Source organism: Staurois parvus, unplaced genomic scaffold (genome assembly GCF_062004578.1).
Source record: "Staurois parvus isolate SC_StPar_1 unplaced genomic scaffold, SC_StPar_1.0 ptg000249l, whole genome shotgun sequence".
In the NCBI taxonomy this organism is placed as follows: Eukaryota; Metazoa; Chordata; class Amphibia; order Anura; family Ranidae; genus Staurois; species Staurois parvus.
In genome coordinates this window covers 13,662,286-13,683,830 of record NW_028318045.1, presented here as the reverse complement: position 1 = coordinate 13,683,830, position 21,545 = coordinate 13,662,286, and the positions used below count along the sequence as shown (strand labels likewise).

The 21,545-nt window shown below is 45.8% G+C and overlaps 1 protein-coding gene across 1 annotated transcript in view; it reads right to left on the bottom strand.

The window, feature by feature from the left end:
- The window catches only part of EFCAB6 (EF-hand calcium binding domain 6), a 212,375-nt gene extending 191,207 nt beyond the window's left edge, over positions 1 to 21,168 (bottom strand). Inside the window, exons 1-3 of the mRNA XM_089680804.1 lie at positions 21,094 to 21,168; positions 14,467 to 14,517; positions 11,912 to 12,062 (exon numbers count right to left, since the gene is read on the bottom strand). Coding sequence (XP_089536930.1) covers positions 11,912 to 12,062; positions 14,467 to 14,514 — 199 coding nt within the window. The 5' untranslated portion in view covers positions 14,515 to 14,517; positions 21,094 to 21,168. The remainder of the gene's footprint in view (positions 1 to 11,911; positions 12,063 to 14,466; positions 14,518 to 21,093) is intronic.
- Between the last annotated feature and the right edge of the window lie 377 nt (positions 21,169 to 21,545).

Sequence of the window (21,545 nt, the reverse complement as noted above, 5' to 3'; positions counted from 1 at the left end):
CAAAACCAAAATGTATTTATGACCATACAAGTGTGGTACTGCATTTTCACTGTGCAATGAATAACTGGAGGAGAAGTGAATAAAGAATTAGAAATTCCGCAGGCATTTATCGCTTAAAGTGATTCTAAAGGTTGTAATTTAAAAAAAAAACATGTTATACTTACCTACTCTGTATAATGGTTTTTCACAAAGCAGCCAACATACTCTTCTTTTTAGGTTCCCTGCCGGCGGTCCTGGCTCCTCCCCCCTGCCAAATGCCCCCAATAGCAAGCCTCTTACTATGGGGGCACTTGAGCAGGTGCACTCCTGAGCCGATCTTGTGAACGAAGATTGTTCATTCACACACAGCCCTGCACCCCACTCACTCCTCATTGGTTCACAGACTGTGACTGACAGCAGCAGGAGCCAATGGCTCTCACTCCTGTGTGAGCCAGTGAGGAAAGAGAGACCTGGGAGAGCCCTGGCTCTCATGTACATCGCTGGATCAAGATGGGACTCAGGGAGGCTGAGGGGGTAGCTGCACCCAGACATTTTTCTACCTTCATGCGGAGGATGCATGAAGATAAAAAACCCTTTGCCTTTAGAACCACTTTAAAGTCACTGATTAGATGAATACAATTCCCAGGATCTCAGAGAGAAGGTGTTGTATTGCAGAAATTGAGGACCTTTGCAGCTAAGGCTGTAACTGAATATGGGTATCTGCCTGGCATTTCACTTTTAGGTTCCATGCACACTAGTTTTTTTTTAAGCTCTTAGAAGCTGTTATTAGTATTTTTTGCTGCTCCTAAAGCTAAATGGTGATATTCTATGTTGCCATGCACACTACTTTACGCTATTAGAATTTTTTGAGTTTCAGCATCTAGCAGCAGAGAAAAATTGTTTTTCTAGAGTTTTTCAGAGCATTTTTCCAGCAGAAAAAAAACCGCTAAGCACTCCTAAATGCTCCTAAATGCTGCTAAAAGCTACTAAAACACTCATACCAGCTTTTTAATTGTTTTTTTCTTTCCTTTACATGTACTGTAAAAATGCTAATAAAACGCTAACGCTCCTAAACACTACTAAAAAACAGTATTACCAGCATTTTTTATCCAGCGTTTTTTGAGCTTAAAAAATGCTAGTCTGTATCCTGGATTATGAAATACAGTAGGGAAGTGTTTAAAAAAGGAAAGAAAGACAACCTCTAGGCAACTATAAAGACACAAATGAATGAAGTTCTGTAATCATTGTTACATAATTAAATGCATGAATGCAAGCAGTGTAAGTACCTAAGTTTGATCAGCCTTAGACTGGGAGAGGAAAAAGCAGAAAAAGAAGCTGAATCAGTTATTGTGCTGACAAAAAGGATGCTGATAGGAGTAGAAAGCAGAGTGACAGAGTGAGGAACTTATCACTGTGCTGGGCCATCATATTGAGAACATCTAGTGGCAGAAAAGCATACCGTGCGTGAAATCACTGGATTGACGGAAAATATTGCAACAAATGCTTGTTCTGTTATTTTCTCTTTTAATGGGATATTCAACTGTATATATATATATATATGTATATATATACAGTGGGGATCGAAAGTTTGGGCACCCCAGCTAAAATTTGTATTAATGTGCATAAAGAAGCCAAGGAAAGATGGAAAAATCTCCAAAAGGCATCAAATTACAGATTAGACATTCTTATAATATGTCAACAAAAGTTAGATTTTATTTCCATCATTTACACTTTCAAAATAACAGAAAACAAAAAAATGGCGTCTGCAAAAGTTTGGGCACCCTGCAGAGTTAATATCTTGTACTGCCCCCTTTGGCAAGTATCACAGCTTGTAAACGCTTTTTGTAGCCAGCCAAGAGTCTTTCAATTCTTGTTTGAGGTATCTTTGCCCATTCTTCCTTACAAAAGTCTTCCAGTTCTTTGAGATTTCTGGGCTGTCTGTCACGCACTGCTCATTTACGGTCTATCCATAGATTTTCAACTATGTTGAGGTCAGGAGATTGTGAAGGCCATGGCAAAACCTTCAGTTTACGCCTCTTGGTGTAATCCCCCGTGGATTTCGAGGTGTGTTTAGGATCATTATCCATTTGTAGAAGCCATCCTCTCTTTAACTTCAGCTTTTTCACAGATGGCATCAAGTTACCATCCAAAATTTGCTGAAATTTGATTGAATCCATTTTTCCTTCTACTCGTGAGATGTTCCCTGTGCCACTGGCTGCAACACAACCCCAAAGCATGATTGATCCAACCCCATGCTTAACAGTTGGACAGAGGTTCTTTTCATTAAATTCTGTGCCCCTTCTTCTCCAAACGTACCTGTCAGGGATCTCCTCGATCCCTGCCGCGATGGTCCCGGCGCAGGCGCACTGCTCCACCCAGTACACGGGCACTAGGTCCCGGCCGGCCGCGGCGTTCGAGTTCGCGCATGCGCAGTAGAAGCCGCGGCCGCCCGCTGGGCACCAATGGCAGCGCAGGGCGGGATATTTAAAGGTCCCTGAGCTGTCATTTCGTTGCCTTCTGGTCTTACCTGCTTCCTGTGATCCTGTACCTGTGCCTAGTAAGTTATTGACCCGGATTGCTCTTGACCTTGCTGATTTCTCCTGCCCAGACCCTTGCTTGCCTGACCTCTCTCCCTGGATGCCCCTCATTAGATCTGACCTCCTGTTGCTGACCTGGCGTGTGACCCGACGATTCTCTGCCTGCTCCCTTGTACCTTACCGTCCTCTACATTACCGACTCGGCCTGTCTGACTACGCACTTGCTCAGCAATCCATCCATCCATCCCATCGGGGTCACCCGACCTCCTCACATCTGGCTCTCCCTGGTTGGAGCCCCTGGCGAACACCCCTACCACTGACAGGTGTGCTCAGTAGAGGCGACCTGGTCTCGGGGTACTACAAGTCCATCCCCACCATCAGGGGCCCTGGTGAACAAGTACCCTGGGGCTTAGACTCCGCGCTCTGGGCACGCCTGACCAGTGGAGTGCTAGTGGTGTCGCTCGGCGGCCCCTCACAGTACCAGAAGGCCATGACTGAGCCTCGAGGAGGACTCTCCCCGTTGGACGAGGTTTGCAGGCACCTGGCCACCCTGACGCAAGCAGTAAACACATTACAGGACAGATGTCTGCAGATCGAGAATCGGTTTCAGGCCTGCACCATATCTGTTCCTGTTTCACAGGCCCCGGTTCCTGCACCACCGGTCGCAGCAGCCCACGAGCCGGCCCCTGGGCCTTCCACATCACTCCCTATGGCGGAACCCCGAGTACCCTTACCCGAGCGCTTCCATGGGGATCGCACACGCTTTCGGTCATTCCGTGACTCCTGTCTGCTCTATTTTGAACTGCAGCCACGGACCTTTTTGACAGAATCGGTAAAAGTGGGGTTTGTTGTCTCCCTGTTGCAGGGTGAACCCCAAGACTGGGCCCACCGACTAAAAGGAAACAATGACCCTCACCTGGTTACGGTCGACAGCTTCTTTAACGCCATGGCCATCTTATATGATGACCCACAACGGGCGGCCTCGGCCGAGGCCACACTATACGCACTCCGACAAGGTCGGCGTGCGGCTGAGGCATACGCCTCTGACTTTAGGCGCTGGATGGGTGACACTCGTTGGAACGAGTTCGCACTTTTGCACCAGTTCCGTATGGGCCTTTCTGAGGCTCTGAAAGACGAGCTCGCCCGGGTGGAGGTGCCCGAGACATTAGAGGACTTGATTGCACTCACCATCAAAATTGACCGTAGGCTACGGGAGCGCAGATTGGAGAGGTCTGGTCAGGGTCGCGGAAATCCCTGGGGGTCATTTCAGGGATCCGGTCAACATACTAGGCCAAGCATCCAGAACCTGCCGTTTGAAGATGCTCCCGAACCCATGCAGCTAGGCCTGGCTCGGCCTAAACTATCGCCTGAGGAACGCCAGCGCAGACGCTCCCAGAATCTGTGTCTGTACTGCGGCGAAGCTGGTCACATGGTGCGTTCCTGCCCGCAGAAACTGAGTAAGTTCACCTCCTCTTCTTTATCTGTTGGCAATATGAATCCGTCCCAGTACTTAGTTGTTCCCCTCTCCTTTCAGCTTTCAGAAAGGACCGTGGAGGTGACGGCCATAGTTGATTCGGGGGCATGCAGCTGTTTTGTGGATATCAATTTTGCTCACCAGCAGGGTATCCCCCTCCGCCCAAAGGAGAAGGGGTTTCACATCTTTTTGGCTGATGGTTCCCGGATAAAGTCAGGAGTAGTTAACCAGGAGACCCCTTCCATTGTGACTTCCATTGCCGGTCAGCACCGGGAACTCCTCCGCCTGGATGCTAATGCATCACCCCTTTTCCCAGTCATTCTGGGGCTCCCTTGGTTGCGGGCCCATAACCCCCAAATTGATTGGGAAACTGGGGTTGTCTCGTTCCCTTCCCCATATTGTCGGGAACTGTGTCGAACTTCGGGCCCGGAGGTCCCCCAGGTCCTCCTGTGCTCTGAAGGGGATGACAGTCTAAAACAAGTGATTCCTGCAGCCTATCATAAGTTTCTTGATGTGTTCAGTGAGCGGGGAGCAGATGCTCTACCCCCCCACCGCCCATATGACTGTCCTATTGATCTGTTGCCCGGTTCTGAAATTCCGTTCGGGCGAATTTTTCCCCTTTCTGAGCTAGAATTAGGGGCCCTGAAGGACTATATTGAGGACAGCCTCCGAAAGGGATTCATCCGTCCCTCCACTTCCCCAGCAGGTGCAGGGATCTTCTTTGTAGAAAAGAAGGACAAGACTTTGAGGCCATGCATTGACTATCGGGAGCTGAATAGGGTTACCATTAAAAATCGTTACCCATTACCACTGGTACCTGAATTATTCCAGAGCTTAAAAGCTGCAGTAGTATTTACCAAGCTGGACTTAAGGGGAGCCTACAATTTGGTTCGCATAAGGGAGGGGGATGAGTGGAAGACGGCCTTCCGCACCCGTTTCGGCCATTTTGAATACCTGGTCATGCCTTTCGGGTTGTGCAATGCGCCAGCCACCTTCCAGCACTTTGTAAACGACATCTTTAGGGACTTCCTGGACATCTTTGTCATCGTCTACTTAGACGACATTTTGATTTTTTCATCCTCCCTGGGGGAGCACAGGGTACATGTAACAAAGGTGTTGGGGCGGTTGCGGCAGCACGGGTTGTACGCTAAAGCAGAGAAATGCTGCTTTGAACAGGCTAGCGTTACATTTCTGGGTCTGATTATCTCCACCACGGGGGTCGCAATGGACCCTCAGAAGGTCTCAGCGATCCTAGATTGGCCTGAACCCACGGACAGGAAAAGTGTCCAACGTTTTATTGGGTTCGCAAATTTCTACCGGAAGTTCATCAAGAACTTCTCGGGTCTGGTCTCCCCCATCACTCAGCTAACTAAGCTTGGGACGCGATTCAGATGGACGCCCGAGGCACAGGAAGCTTTTGAAGCACTAAAAAGGTTATTTACCTCGGCACCCATTCTGGGTCATCCCGATGCCTCCCTGTCCTACATCTTAGAAGTAGATGCATCAGAAAACGCGGTTGGCTCCATCCTTTCCCAGCGGAAGGGCGCCAAGGAATTACTTCACCCAGTAGCATTCTTCTCACGGAAACTTACCCCTGCGGAGAGGAACTACGACATTGGGGATCGCGAGCTACTGGCTATCAAAACCGCTTTAGAAGAATGGAGGTACCTGCTGGAAGGTGCCTCCCATCCCATCCTGATATTCACGGACCACAAGAACCTGGAATATCTGAGGACGGCCAAACGTCTACGCCCACGACAAGCAAGATGGGCATTGTTTTTCTCGAGGTTCCAGTTCCACATCACATACAGGCCCGGCTCGAAAAACACGAAGCCTGACGCGTTGTCACGCATGTACGAAGACACCAATGAGATCCCAGTACCCGACACTATTCTTCCTGCAGGAAATTTCTTGGCCCTTCAGACGAACCTTCGCTCCGAGATCCTGAGAGCGTCCACAACGATGTCTACCTCCGATGGGGCCCCCCTCCAGAACAAGGAGGGACTCCTATGGAGGGAGGACCGGATTGTGGTGCCGGAGGACGCCCGAACCTTAGTCTTGGGACATTGCCATGACCATCCACTGGCAGGACATTTTGGGCCGGTCAAGACCCTGGAACTTCTCCGACGTTCCTTCTGGTGGCCGGACATGGCCAAGGATTGTAAGAACTACGTGGGCTCCTGTGCCATCTGCCAGCGGAACAAGCCTTCAAGAAATAAGGCGTGGGGCCTGCTACGTCCATTGCCCATCCCTGAACGGCCCTGGCAGAAAATCTCTATGGACTTCATAGTCAAGCTTCCACCTTCACTGGACCACACAGCAATTCTCGTGGTCGTGGACCGTTTATCCAAGATGGCCCATTTCATCCCTTTACTGAAGACCCCATCAGCAGCCGAGACGGCGCAAGTCTTTATTCGAGAGATCGTTAGACTGCATGGGGTTCCCGAAGACATCGCCTCGGACCGAGGGGTGCAGTTTACCTCGCGGTTTTGGAGGGCGTTGTGCAAAGCCCTGGATATCAAGCTGTCCCTTTCCTCGGCATTTCACCCTCAGACCAATGGCCAGACCGAAAGGACCAATCAGACCCTGGAGCAATACCTGCGATGCTACACATCATTCTCTCAGGACGACTGGGTGCCACTCCTCCCTTTGGCAGAATTCGCGTACAACAACGCTTGCCATTCAGCAACTGGGCAGTCCCCGTTATTCGCCAACTATGGGTTTCATCCTGTCTTCCTCCCGGACTTAGTCCCGGAATGCCCGATTCCAGCGACTCAGGATGCACTGACCTTCTTCACCTCCAACAATAAGAAACTACAGGAAGCCATCCGTCAAGCCCAAGAAGACTACAAGAGGGCTTTTAATAGGAAGCGAAGAGGGGATCTGGTGTTGCAGCCCGGAGAGAAGGTTTGGCTGGCTACGTCAAACTTGAAGATGCTCTGCCCGTCAAAAAAGTTGGGACCTAAATTTATAGGCCCTTTTTGCATCAAACGGATGGTCAATGAGGTGGCCTATGAACTTGTTCTCCCTGAGACACTCAAGATCCACCCTGTCTTCCACGTGTCCCTGTTGAAACCAGTAGTCCCTGATGCCTTCCCGGAACGGGAATCCAGGCCCCCGGAGGCTGTAACGGTTGAAGAGGAAGAAGAATTCGAGGTGGAGGCAATCTTGAAGTGCCGACGAAGGGGGGGCCAGACCCAATTTCTCATCAAGTGGAAGGGCTACGGCCCTGAGGACAATTCGTGGGAACCAGCCCATAATGTCCATGCACCTAGGCTTGTCCGGAGGTTTCTTTGTGATCACCCGTGGTGGAGAGATCGGGTGGGCATCCGGAGGTTGCCCGTAGGGGGGGGGGCAATGTCAGGGATCTCCTCGATCCCTGCCGCGATGGTCCCGGCGCAGGCGCACTGCTCCACCCAGTACACGGGCACTAGGTCCCGGCCGGCCGCGGCGTTCGAGTTCGCGCATGCGCAGTAGAAGCCGCGGCCGCCCGCTGGGCACCAATGGCAGCGCAGGGCGGGACATTTAAAGGTCCCTGAGCTGTCATTTCGTTGCCTTCTGGTCTTACCTGCTTCCTGTGATCCTGTACCTGTGCCTAGTAAGTTATTGACCCGGATTGCTCTTGACCTTGCTGATTTCTCCTGCCCAGACCCTTGCTTGCCTGACCTCTCTCCCTGGATGCCCCTCATTAGATCTGACCTCCTGTTGCTGACCTGGCGTGTGACCCGACGATTCTCTGCCTGCTCCCTTGTACCTTACCGTCCTCTACATTACCGACTCGGCCTGTCTGACTACGCACTTGCTCAGCAATCCATCCATCCATCCCATCGGGGTCACCCGACCTCCTCACATCTGGCTCTCCCTGGTTGGAGCCCCTGGCGAACACCCCTACCACTGACAGGTGTGCTCAGTAGAGGCGACCTGGTCTCGGGGTACTACAAGTCCATCCCCACCATCAGGGGCCCTGGTGAACAAGTACCCTGGGGCTTAGACTCCGCGCTCTGGGCACGCCTGACCAGTGGAGTACTAGTGGTGTCGCTCGGCGGCCCCTCACAGTACCTTTGCTCATTCCGGCCAAAAAGTTCAATTTTAACCTCATCGGTCTACAGAACCTGTTTCCAAAATGCATCAGGCTTGTCTATATGTTCATTTGCAAAGTTCAAACGATGATTTTTGTGGTGAGGACTTAGAAGAGGTTTTCTTCTGATGACTCTTCCATGAAGACCATATTTGTACAAGTATCTCTTTGTAATGGAATAGTGTACCACAACTCCAGTGTCTGCCAGATCTGTCTGGAGGGATCGTGCAGTCAAACATGGGTTTTGAATTGTTTTTCTCACAATCCTGCGAGCTGTTCTGTCTGATATTTTTCTTGGTCTTCCAGATCTTGCTTTAACTTCCACTGTTCCTGATGACTGCCGTTTCTTAATTACATTCCGAACAGAGGATAATGACATCTGAAAACGCTTTGCTATCTTCTTATAGCCTTCTCCAGCTTTGTGAGCGTCAACTATTTTCAGTTTCAGTTTTCTAGACAACTGCTTAGAAGAACCCAGGGTGCTGATTGTTGGGGCAAGGTCAGATGAGTCTGGGCATTTAAAACCTTTGAGATTGACATCACCTGGTCTTCCCAGACGATGATTGAGAACAATCCATGACACTGGCAGGTCTCAGCTTGGCAAAGGGGGCAGTGCATGCTATAAATTCTGCAGGGTGCCCAAACTTTTGCAGACGCCATTTTTTTGTTTTCTGTTATTTTGAAAGTGTAAATGATGGAAATAAAATCTAACTTTTGTTGACATATTATAAGAATGTCTAATCTGTAATTTGATGCCTTTTGGAGATTTTTCCATCTTTCCTTGGCTTCTTTATGCACATTAATACAAATTTTTAGCTGGGGTGCCCAAACTTTCGATCCCCACTGTATATGTATGTATATATATATATATATATATATATATATATATATATATACATACACTAAATGCCTTTGCAAACCCAGATAATATCTTATAAAAATAGCAGTGACATCATCAAAGGCTGTACACAACCAACCTGTGTTCAGATCAGAGCTGTCGTAGGGACCTAGTGGACCCCACTCACTACAGGTTGTCAGCAATATACAGTATATCAGAGAACTGCTGAACATAGGCAAAAAGCAGGAGTTGTTTCAAGCTGGATTACTGCACAAATCCAGGAGAAATACACAAAGGACACGAAGATTTAGGTAAGAATACACATATGCATCTTTCATTTAGACAATATTGTATGGTCCAGATCTACTAGGATGATTAAGATAAAATGAGGATGGATATTTCAGCAAGACAATAACTTCAAACACAAAGCCAAGGAAACTCTCAATTGGTTTCAAAGAAATAAAATAAAGCTGCTAGAATGGCCCAGCCAGTCTCCTGACTTGAATCCAAAAAAAAACAAAAAAAACTAAAGATTAGAATTCATAGAAGAGGCCCACAGAACCTTCAAGATTTGAAGATTCTTTGTGTGAAAGAATGGGCCAAAATCACACCTGAGCAATGCATGTGACTAGTTTCTCCATACAGGAGGTGTCTTGGTCATTACCAACAAAGGATTTTGTACGAAATATTAAATAAATTTCAGTTAGTGTGCTCAATACTTTTTCCCTGTGTCATTTCATTTTATCACACATAACTTAATTTCTGAAGTTATTTGTTTTGGTTTCTTTGTATGTATGGATTGAGCGGGTTGTTACCGGCATGTGGTGAAAATTTAATGTCAATAGTACCTCTAGAAATATATTTACTGAGAAAAATGGTGACATGTTCAATACTTATTTGACCCCCTGTATAATGCAGTCTGTCACTAGCATTAACATAACTGCTTTGTTTTTCTGAGTCCTCCTTGTAGTATGATATATTACCTGTTGATCCTGACAGTACATGTTTTGTATCCAACAGTTTACACAGGCCAACCTTTCCATCAAAAATTTCAGTTACAGGGGTTGGAGGAAGCTATTTAACACTGACATGGGAGCTGGAGTTGGGCTTTAATTTCTTGGTCAGGGTAACAACACTGCTGTGAAATTTCACTACAGAACACCCTATTAAAGGAGGGGGACAAATAAAGGATCTATTAGCAGGATCAATAAGTGTCGAAGAGTATGACAGGGTCCAGTATGTGCAGGTGAAGCGTGCCGAAGAGTATGACAGGGTCCAGTATGTGCAGGTGAAGCGTGCCGAAGAGTATGACAGGGTCCAGTATGTGCAGGTGAAGAATGACGAAGAGTATGACAGGATCCAGTATGTGCAGGTGAATAGTGCCGAAGAGTATGACAGGGGCCATTATGTGCAGGTGAAGAGTGCCGAAGAGTATGACAGGGGCCATTATGTGCAGGTGAAGCGTGCCGAAGAGTATGACAGGATCCAGTATGTGCAGGTAAAGAGTGCTGAAGAGTATGACAGGATCCAGTATGTGCAGGTGAAGAGTGCCGAAGAGTATGACAGGATCCAGTATGTGCAGGAGAAGAGAGTTATAGAGTGTGACTGGCCAGTATGTGCAGGTGAAGAGTGCCAAAGAGTATGACAGGGTCCAGTATGTGCAGGTGAATAGTGCCGAAGAGTATGACAGGGGCCATTATGTGCAGGTGAAGAGAGTTGTAGAGTGTGACTGGTCAGTATGTGCAGGTGAAGAGTGCCAAAGAGTATGACAGGGTCCAGTATGTGCAGTTGAAGAGTGCCGAAGAGTATGACAGGGTCCAGTATGTGCAGGAGAAGAGAGTTGTAGAGTGTGACTGGCCAGTATGTGCAGGTGAAGAGTGCCAAAGAGTATGACAGGGTCCAGTATGTGCAGGTGAAGAGTGCCGAAGAGTATGACAGGATCCAGTATGTACAGGTGAAGAGTGCCGAAGAGTATGACAGGGTCCAGTATGTGCAGGAGAAGAGAGTTGTAGAGTGTGACTGGCCAGTATGTGCAGGTGAAGAGTGCCGAAGAGTATGACAGGGTCCAGTATGTGCAGAAGAAGAGAGTTGTAGAATGTGACTGGCCAGTATGTGCAGGTGAAGAGTGCCAAAGAGTATGACAGGATCCAGTATGTGCAGGTGAAGAGTGCCGAAGAGTATGACAGGGTCCAGTATGTGCAGGAGAAGAGAGTTGTAGAGTGTGACTGGCCAGTATGTGCAGGTGAAGAGTGCCAAAGAGTATGACAGGGTCCAGTATGTGCAGGTGAAGAGTGCCGAAGAGTATGACAGGATCCAGTATGTGCAGGTGAAGAGTGCCGAAGAGTATGACAGGGTCCAGTATGTGCAGGAGAAGAGAGTTGTAGAGTGTGACTGGTCAGTATGTGCAGGTGAAGAGTGCCAAAGAGTATGACAGGGTCCAGTATGTGCAGGTGAAGAGTGCCGAAGAGTATGACAGGGTCCAGTATGTGCAGGTGAAGAGTGCCGAAGAGTATGACAGGGTCCAGTATGTGCAGAAGAAGAGAGTTGTAGAATGTGACTGGCCAGTATGTGCAGGTGAAGAGTGCCAAAGAGTATGACAGGGTCCAGTATGTGCAGGAGAAGAGAGTTGTAGAGTGTGACTGGCCAGTATGTGCAGGGGAGAGCCAGAAACTATGACATGGGCCAGTATTTGCAAAAGAAGAATACTAGAAAATATCACAGAGACCAGTATGTGCAGGAGAAAAGTGCCAGAGAGAATAACAGGACAGGATGCCCAGGAGAGAAGTGTTGGAGAGTATCAAAGGGGGCAGTACGTGCAGAAAAGGAGCCTTAGAGAGTTTGATTGGCTAATGTGTGAAGGAAGAATGCTGGAGAGTATGACAGGGGCAGTATGTGCAGGGGAGGAGAGCTAGAGACTATGACAGAGGCCAGTATCTGCAGGGGAGGAGATTCAGAAGTATGACGGGGCATGTGTGTGCGTTTCTCAGCTGATAAATAAAACTTACACACGGAAGATCTCACAGAAGATGAAGTACTAGGACGAGACAAACTTCTATTTGTTGAGGACAAAGGCCGCCCAGAAAACATGATTCCACGAGTGAGGGGGCGCAAGTCCCTGAAACTCCCACACTTCATCGCTGTGGGCTGCGTGGCGCTCTGTCACAAAATAAAGAAATGAATAAAAAATAGAGAATGACAAATAAAATATGCAATGGTACATTAACTGGAATAATTTCTTGCATAATTAATTGCCAGAAAGTAAAATTAGTCATGTGGGAGATGTCAGAAGCAACATTAATGGTGCATTAAATCTTTATTCATTTCACTGCCTGAAGATTTCAACTATGTTCTTAAGCTACAGCTAATGCCTATTAAATTGAGCGCCTTCACAGATGAGATTTATTGACTGACACATAAGAGATGTAAATCACAGTGCCGTCAATCACAGTAATGCTGGGTAATAAAGGTCAACTCCGCCCAAATTCCATGTTATCATCTTTTTTTATGGTAGAAGGAAACCTGAATCGCATGCTCAATCTTCCCTTAAAAACTTCCAGTTTTGTTTAAAGAGACCCAGACCATTTATTTCAACAACAGTCCTATAAGATTATACAGTACGTACATTTTATGCTTGTTATTTGCCTGTAAAAACCTCTCTTGTGTACACACCAACAAGCCCTGAGACTGCTGTTGGATTCCACCATCTTGAATGAGGGTGACATTTTAAGAAAAAAACAAACACAAATCTTGCTGCATTATGTGGCACTTTATATATTTTCGATGGTGACAGTTTGGCTTTAAAGAGTCCAGATATGGATATTTTTACATGGTTACATTGATCCAGATTGGACCAGTGTAACTATGCATATACCATACCAGTCTAATCCCTTTAGAAGCTGGAAATCACTGTAGTAGACATCACTACTTTAGTGATCTCCACTTGCATCCATGTCCCATGGCAGGCAGCTGCCCTGCTACATTATGAACACAGGAGGTCACCTGGTTGGCATGGGCGCTATTTAACAAACGCTTTGCATTTTTTCAGTGAATGCAACAAATTCTCTGATTGGATAAGGTGGAGACTGTCACCACCCTGCCTCTCCACCTTGTCCAATCAGAGAACATTTTACATTCATTGTGAAAATGCAAAGGAATCTCTGAAAGGTGCCTGTGCCAAACAGCAATCTCTTGCATTCACAAAGGGCAGCCACTCTGTACAAGACTTGGAAGCAAGTAGAGATTACAGGAGTAGTGGTGTCTGCAATGATTTCCTTCTAGATCAAAGGTCTCCAACCTTTTGACTTTCCGGGGCCACATCGGAAGTTGAGGAACTGTCTTGGGCCACACATAAAAAAACACTAACAATAAGGCCTCATTCACACTTCGTGGCAAAACACATAGCACAAAGCTGTCGCCCAAAAAAAGCAACTACTCCTTTTTGGGGGAAAATCTTTGCATGATGCGTTTTGCTGAAAATGACACATGATTATATCACATGGTCAAATCGCACCGCGTTTGAGGTGCAATTAGGAATGAATGGTACCCAAACCTGCATGGTGCATTTTGCCACAAATGCAGTGAGATTTGGAATCACAGGCAGAATCAAAATCGTGAAATGTGAATGCGGATTAAGGATTTCTGATAAGCAGAAAAGATAAGCCAGATGATTGGATTTCAACTATGTGCTGTGTGTTCAGGCTGTGTGTGTACAGTGTAGGGATGGGAGACTGTCAGAAACAGGGTCAGGGTAGAGGGGGGTTGTAAGCGGGGGGCTTTGGGGGTGGCAATTGAAATCTGGGGTGGGAATCAGGGTGGCAATTGAAATCTGGGGTGGGAAGCATCCCACCCCAGCACCCCACCCCAGCACCCCCTAGATCCAGTCGTGCAGGACTTACATGGCAGTTGCTAGCTAGTGGGAGTCCCTGCATGAGCCACTGGTGCTACTGCAAACCTGGCATCCCTGACATCCCTCCAGACATGAACTGGCCGCATTCACAGTCTCAAGTTTACAATTTTTTAATTGGGCCGCATGCAAAGCCCTCTTGCGCCATTTGCGGCCCATGGGTTGGACACCCCTATTCTAAATGGATCCTACAGGTATGGTATATGAATAGTTACATTGGTCCAAGCTGGATCAATGTCACTATGTAAAAAAATCTATACCTGGAATTCTTCTTTAACCCACCAACAGCAATGGAAAACAGAATTTAGGCTGGAGTTGACCTTTAAATAGGAAGTATATTCTAATAAAAGCAAAGCTGGCAAAATATAGGAAAAATGCTGTGTAATAATATATGTAAGAATTCAGACTCCATAGGATGCCAGTACACACTTCCCATTCTTCACTGCACCCCCCCATGAGAATGAAAGCCCTCCTGATCAGACACAGACTTTTGGAAAATCAGAACATAGCCACACCCCTGCCCTCCACCCATTTTATGATGTTATGCCGGTGGTTCTCTGCTCCGGTGGATTGCTATGTGGGGTGTGGAGGGGTGTCTATGTTCCAATTTTACATAAAGAGAGTCCTTCTGCATAAAAAACAAAAAGTGACACATACCTGTGGCGGGAATGGCTGTGCTGAAGATCTATATGCAGAATGCTTCATTATCTATTGGAAAAAATAAAGGTGGTTGAAATAACATTGCAAATTCTGCACAAGACAGGAGCTCCTCTTTAATCATTCAGTTAAAGCGGAGTTCCACTTACTCTGTAAAAAAATAAAAGTCAGCAGCTACAAAAACAGCTTGCAGCTTCACAGCCGGGTGCCCACTGAGCATACGCGAGTAGCACTGCGCTTCCTGAATGGCCCCATCGTCTTCTGGGACCTGTCACGTGTCCCACAAGACTTTGGGAAGGGAGGGTAGGAGGACAACTTCTGCTTCCGATCGCCTAGGTGATCACAGCGGACGTGGGAGCGGGTACCTGTCAAATTTGGTTACCCGTTCCCCTCCCTGCTCCCCAAAGGTGCCAATCATTAATGGGGAACCAATCTTTAAAGTGGAACGTCCCCTTTTGGGTGGAACTCCGCTTTAAGCTTATGACAGGACCTGAATGCTATGTCTTAGAGTACTTTCACACTGAGCCGTGTTTTTGCTGCATTTTTACTGCATTTGCTCTGCGTTTTTTAAAGGACATGCACCAAAACCACAATGCAGGTGCGTTTTTGCCATGTTTTGATTTCAATGGGGAGGTGCATTTTTTTACTGCAGCAAACCTGCACCAAAAATACAGCAAGCAGGACTTTTAAAAACACACCAGACCCGCAACAGAGCAGTGTGAAGAGTTCAATAGGAATACATAGCCACGCATTTTTCTTCCATGTTTTTTAATGCAAAAGCAGAAGAAAAAAGGATCAGTGTGAAAGCAGCCCTACATTATTATACATGTGCAGGCTTATCTATGAAAGGTTGACATTTGCCCCTTATTTAGCTCCATTTACTCTTCCGGACTTTCCATTTTAAAAAGAAGCTAAACCCTTCTATCTTAGTCTCTGTTTGATCTGAAATTACCATGGTGCTGCCAATGTGATCAGTTATGACACCAGCCAATTGATGTGCTTGACAACTCAGTTGAGAGCATGAGCAAATGTCAAAGTTATCATTCACAGCATGCCTCAAATGTAACTGTTTTAGGAAACAATTTAATTGATGGGTTTGGTTCCACTTTATAGATGGCCATACACTGGTAGATTTTTGAACAAAGGTTTTGTCAGTACAATGCATAATGCCATCATAGACTTGATGAATATCACACTTCAGAATTCTGTTGGCTTTTACTGGTCAGTTTTGGAAGGATTTGAATTTTTGTATGAATTTTGTTTGAAAACATTTTCCGTCCCTTGATTTTTTTCATTACTATTGTTAAAAACTATCACCAATTTTACCCCATTAAAAGTATAAGTAATGTGAAAACTTTTTTTAGTTTTGGATAGAGTGGAGAGGGATTAGAACCCCTGTCAGATGTTATTGCTGTCTGTGCCCCCATTAAGGAGAGTCATTGTCTCTATGTGTCCTATCTACCATTATCATTGAAAGTGAAAGCAAAGAAAATCTTGGGTTGTCCCCAAAAAAGTAATAGACGGGAAATCTTCCAATAGGGATCTGGTGACCTGGGGGTCCCAAAGGGATTCCCTTAATTTGCGGGGACTTCCTCGGCTATGGGAACTGAAGTGAAGGGAAATCTCCCCAATGGCACCTAGATGGTGAAAACAATCGAACAGGGGTTATAACCCTCCCTTACTCTATTCAAAATGAAAAAAAATCATCTATAGTTCTAATTTAACTATTAGAATGAACACTCCTAAACTTTAGCCTGGAAGTTCAAATTCTTGAATAAGCTTAGACATGACCGGTTCTCTTTACTATGATTTCCTGGGATGTTTTGGTCATCACCCTGAGTCCAGAGCGCACTGGATTCCCAGAGACTGGGATTCCCAGAGCACAGCTAGTGACAGATACAGGATGAGAGTCACGTGGGTTTGGGATCCTTAGAGGAAAGCACCAGTAGGAGTTTAAGAGACCACCTATGGGAGTCAGAGAGCATCCCCTAATGAATCATAGAAAACAGCTATAGGAGTCATAGAGGGCACCCATGGGAGTTGTAGAGGACACCTACAGAGGGTTCATGCACACTGCCGCACCTAAAGTGAAGTTTTGGGGGCTTTTGGTGTTTTCTACCTAAGCCCCTGAACTCCTCTACATAAAAGCCATGCACACACAGGTTTTTAGAGGAGCTTAGGAGCAGCAGAGCTTACAGGCAGTCAAAGCTCCTTCTCCTGAACTCAGAAGAATCACTTTCAGGAGAGGAGCTTTTGGGCATAAAAAACTCCAAATGTGGCTAAACATGTCTAGACGTGCCTAAGCTTTAGGTGTGTTTAGCACTTGAACATTTATTCATTTCAATGGCCATAATAAAATAAAATTCTGGCCAATGAAATAAATAAACGTCCAAAGGCAAACGCGCCTAAAACCGCTTGGAAAAAAAGGAGCTAAGGTTTGATGATAACACTGATTTTTCCTGTCAGGAGAAACTGTGCTTACAATAAACCAGTGTGCATGAGGCCTCAAGGTCATAGAGAGTATATATAGGAGTCATAGACAGCACCTCTACAGGAATCATAGAGAGCACATATAGGAGTCATAGAGAGCACCTCTATAGGAATCATAGAGAGCACATATAGGAGTTATATAGAGCACCTCTATAGGAATCAGAGAGCACATATAGGAGTCATTGAGAGCACCTCTATAGAAATCATAGAGAGCACCTGTGGGGGTCATAGAGAGCACCTATAGGAGTCATAGAGAGCATGTATAGGAGTCATAATGAGCACCTATGGGAGTCATAGAGAGAATGTATAGGAGTCATAGAGATCACCTATGGGAGTCATAGTGAGCACCTATAGGAGTCATAGACAGCACCTATGGGAGTCATAATGAGCACCTATGGGAGTCATAGACAGCATGTATAGGAGTCATAGAGAGCACCTATGGGAGTCATAGAGAATATGTATAGGAGTCATAAAGAACACCTTTATAAGAATTACAGAGAGCACATATAGGAGTCATATAGCGCACTTACAGGAGTCAGAGAATACCAATGGGAGTCATAGAGAGAATGTATAGGAGTCATAGAGATCACCTATGGGAGTCATAGTGAGCACCTATAGGAGTCATAGACAGCACCTATGGGAGTCATAATGAGCACCTATGGGAGTCATAGACAGCATGTATAGGAGTCATAGAGAGCACCTATGGGAGTCATAGAGAATATGTATAGGAGTCATAAAGAACACCTTTATAAGAATTACAGAGAGCACATATAGGAGTCATATAGCGCACTTACAGGAGTCAGAGAATACCAATGGGAGTCATAGAGAGCATGTATAGGAGTCATAGAAAGCACCTATGGGAGTCATAGAGAGCATGTATAGGAGTCATAATGAGCACCTATGGGAGTCATAGACAGCATGTATTGGAGTCATAGAGAATATGTATAGGAATCATAGAGAGCACATATAGGAGTCATACAGAGCACCTCTATAGGAATCATATAGAACACCTACAGGAGTCATAGAGAGCATGTATAGGAGTAATAGAGAGCACCTATGGCAGTCATAGAGAACACCTATGGAAGTCATAGAGAGCATGTATAGGCGTCATAGAGAGCATGTATAGGAGTCATAGAGAACACCTATGGGAGTCATAGACAGCACATTGAGGAGTCATAGAGAACATGTATAGGCGTAACAGAGAACACCTATGGGAGTCATAGACAGCATAGAACACCTATAGGAGTCATAGAGAACACATATAGGAATCATAGAGAACATGTATAAAAGTAACAGAGAACATCTATGGGAGTCATAGAGAGCATGTATAGGAGTCATAGAGAGCACCTATGGGAGTCATAGACAGCACATATAGAAGTCATAGATAACACGTATAGGAGTCATAGAGAGCACCTATGGGAGTCATAGAGAGCACATATAGGAGTCATAGAGAACATGTATAGAAGTAACACCTATGGTAGTCATAGAGAGCATGTATAGGAATCATAGAGAGCACCTATGGCAGTCATAGAGAACACGTATAGGAGTCATAGAGAACACCTATGGGAGTCATAGAGAACACATAGAGGAGTGATAGAGAGCACCTATGGGAGTCATAGAGAGCACATATAGGAGTTATAGAGAACATGCATAGAAGTAACAGAGAACACCTATGGGAGTCATAGAGAGCACCTGTGGCAGTCAAAGAGAACACGTATAGCAGTCATAGAGAATACCTCTATAAGAGTCATAGAGAACATGTAGAGGAGTCATAGAGAACACCTATGGGAGTCATAGGGAGCACATATAGGAGTCATAGAGAACATGTATAGAAGTAACACCTATGGGAGTCATAGAGAGCACCTATGGGAGTCATAGAGAACACCTATGGAAGTCATACAGAATACCTATAGGTGTCATAGAGAACACCTATGGGAGTCATAGAGAGCACATATAGGAGTCACAGATAACATGTATAGGAGTAACAGAGAACTCCTATGGGAGTCATAGACAGCATGTATAGGAGTCATAGAGAGCACCTATGGGAGTCATAGAGAACATGTATAGGAGTAACACCTATGGGAGTCATAGAGAGCATGTATAGAAGTCATAGAGAGCACCTATGGCAGTCATAGAGAACACATATAGGAGTCATAGAGAATACCTCTATAAGAGTCATAGAGAGCACCTATGGGAGTCATAGAGAGCACACATAGGAGTTATAGAGAACATGTACAGGAGTAACAGAGAACACCTATGGGAGTCATAGAGAGCAAGTATAGCAGTCATAGAGAATACCTCTATAAGAGTCATAGAGAGCACGTAGAGGAGTCATAGAGAACATGTATAGGAGTAACAGAGAACACCTATAGAAGCCATAGATAACACGTATAGGAGTAATAGAGAATACCTCTATAAGAGTCATAGAGAGCACCTATGGAAGTCATAGAGAACACGTAGAGGAGTCATAGAGAATACATAGAGGAGTCATAGAGAAAACGTAGAGGAGTCATAGAGAACAAGTAGGAGTCATAGAGAACACGTAGGAGTCATAGAGAACACGTATAGGAGTCATAGAGAACACGTAGAGGAGTCTTAGAGAACACGTAGAGGAGTCATAGAGAACATGTAGAGGAGTCATAGAGAACACGTAGGAGTCTTAGAGAACACGTAGAGGAGTCATAGAGAACATGTATAGGAGTAACAGAGAACACCTATAGAAGCCATAGATAACACGTATAGGAGTAATAGAGAATACCTCTATAAGAGTCATAGAGAGCACCTATGGAAGTCATAGAGAACACGTAGAGGAGTCATAGAGAATACATAGAGGAGTCATAGAGAAAACGTAGAGGAGTCATAGAGAACAAGTAGGAGTCATAGAGAACACGTAGGAGTCATAGAGAACACGTATAGGAGTCATAGAGAACACGTAGAGGAGTCTTAGAGAACACGTAGAGGAGTCATAGAGAACATGTAGAGGAGTCATAGAGAACACGTAGGAGTCTTAGAGAACACGTAGAGGAGTCATAGAGAACATGTAAAGGAGTCATAGAGAACACATAGAGGAGTCATAGAGAACACGTAGAGGAGTCATAGAGAACACGTAGGAGTCCTAGAGAACACGTAGAGGAGTCATAGAGAACACGTAGGAGTCCTAGAGAACACGTAGAGGAGTCATAGAGAACACGTAGAGGAGTCATAGAGAACATGTATAGGAGTCATAGAGAACATGTATAGGAGTCCTAGAGAACACGTAAAGGAGTCATAGAGAACATGTATAGGAGTCCTAGAGAACACGTAAAGGAGTCATAGAGAACACGTAGAGGAGTCATAGAGAACATGTATAGGAGTCATAGAGAACACGTAAAGGAGTCATAGAGAACATGTATAGGAGTCATAGAGAACATGTATAGGAGTCATAGAGAACACGTAGGAGTCCTAGAGAACACGTAGAGGAGTCATAGAGAACACGTAGGAGTCATAGAGAACACGTAGAGGAGTCATAGAGAACACGTAGGAGTCATAGAGAACACGTAGAGGAGTCATAGAGAACACGTAGAGGAGTCATAGAGAACACGTAGGAGTCTTAGAGAACACGTAGAGGAGTCATAGAGAACACGTAGGAGTCATAGAGAACACGTAGAGGAGTCATAGAGAACACGTAGGAGTCATAGAGAACACGTAGAGGAGTCATAGAGAACACGTAGGAGTCTTAGAGAACACGTAGAGGAGTCATAGAGAATACATATAGGAGTCATAGAGAACACATATAGGAGTCTTAGAGAACACGTAGAGGAGTCATAGAGAACATGTATAGGAGTCATAGAGAACATGTATAGGAGTCATAGAGAACACGTATAGGAGTCATAGAGAACATGTATAGGAGTCATAGAGAACACGTATAGGAGTCATAGAGAACATGTAGAGGAGTCATAGAGAACATGTAGAGGAGTCATAGAGAACATGTATAGGAGTCATAGAGAACATGTATAGGAATGAATAAAAGCCCCCATGAGGGTCCTAGAGAACACGTATGAAGTAAATGCCATCTAGCTCCACTGGGGATCAGATACTCCGGCTCCTCAGGAGTCTTCCATAGCATGGCGGTGTTCTGTGCTCTGTACTTTCACTGACCTGTACCCGGGGAAGAGGGATCCCAGCCGGCTTCCCTTGCTCGCTCTCTCGAGGATCCCCACACAGCTTTCTCTGATCCCGGGATGTTTCCAGGACGCTGTTACCGCGGAAACCAGTCCCGGACTGAGATTGGCGGAGACAGGCATGTGATAGGGGCACAGGAGAAGTCTATTGGAGAGCGAAGGTTGCCACGGGTGAGTGGGAGGGGCTTGTATAGACAAAGTTGGGGAGACTCGCTGGGTGAGACTCTTCGAGGGGGGCAAACAAGGACGGCTCAGCTAGGTGCAGATAAAGCCGATTCCCCCGTACCCCGACCAGACACTGAGCTCTCTGCTGATCTCACATTAAAGTAGAACTAAAGCAAAAACATTTTTTGGATTCATTTCTCCCAGATTTTTATTTTTTTTTGCAATTCGTGTCCCATTGGGGAGATTTCCCTTCACTTCCTGTAC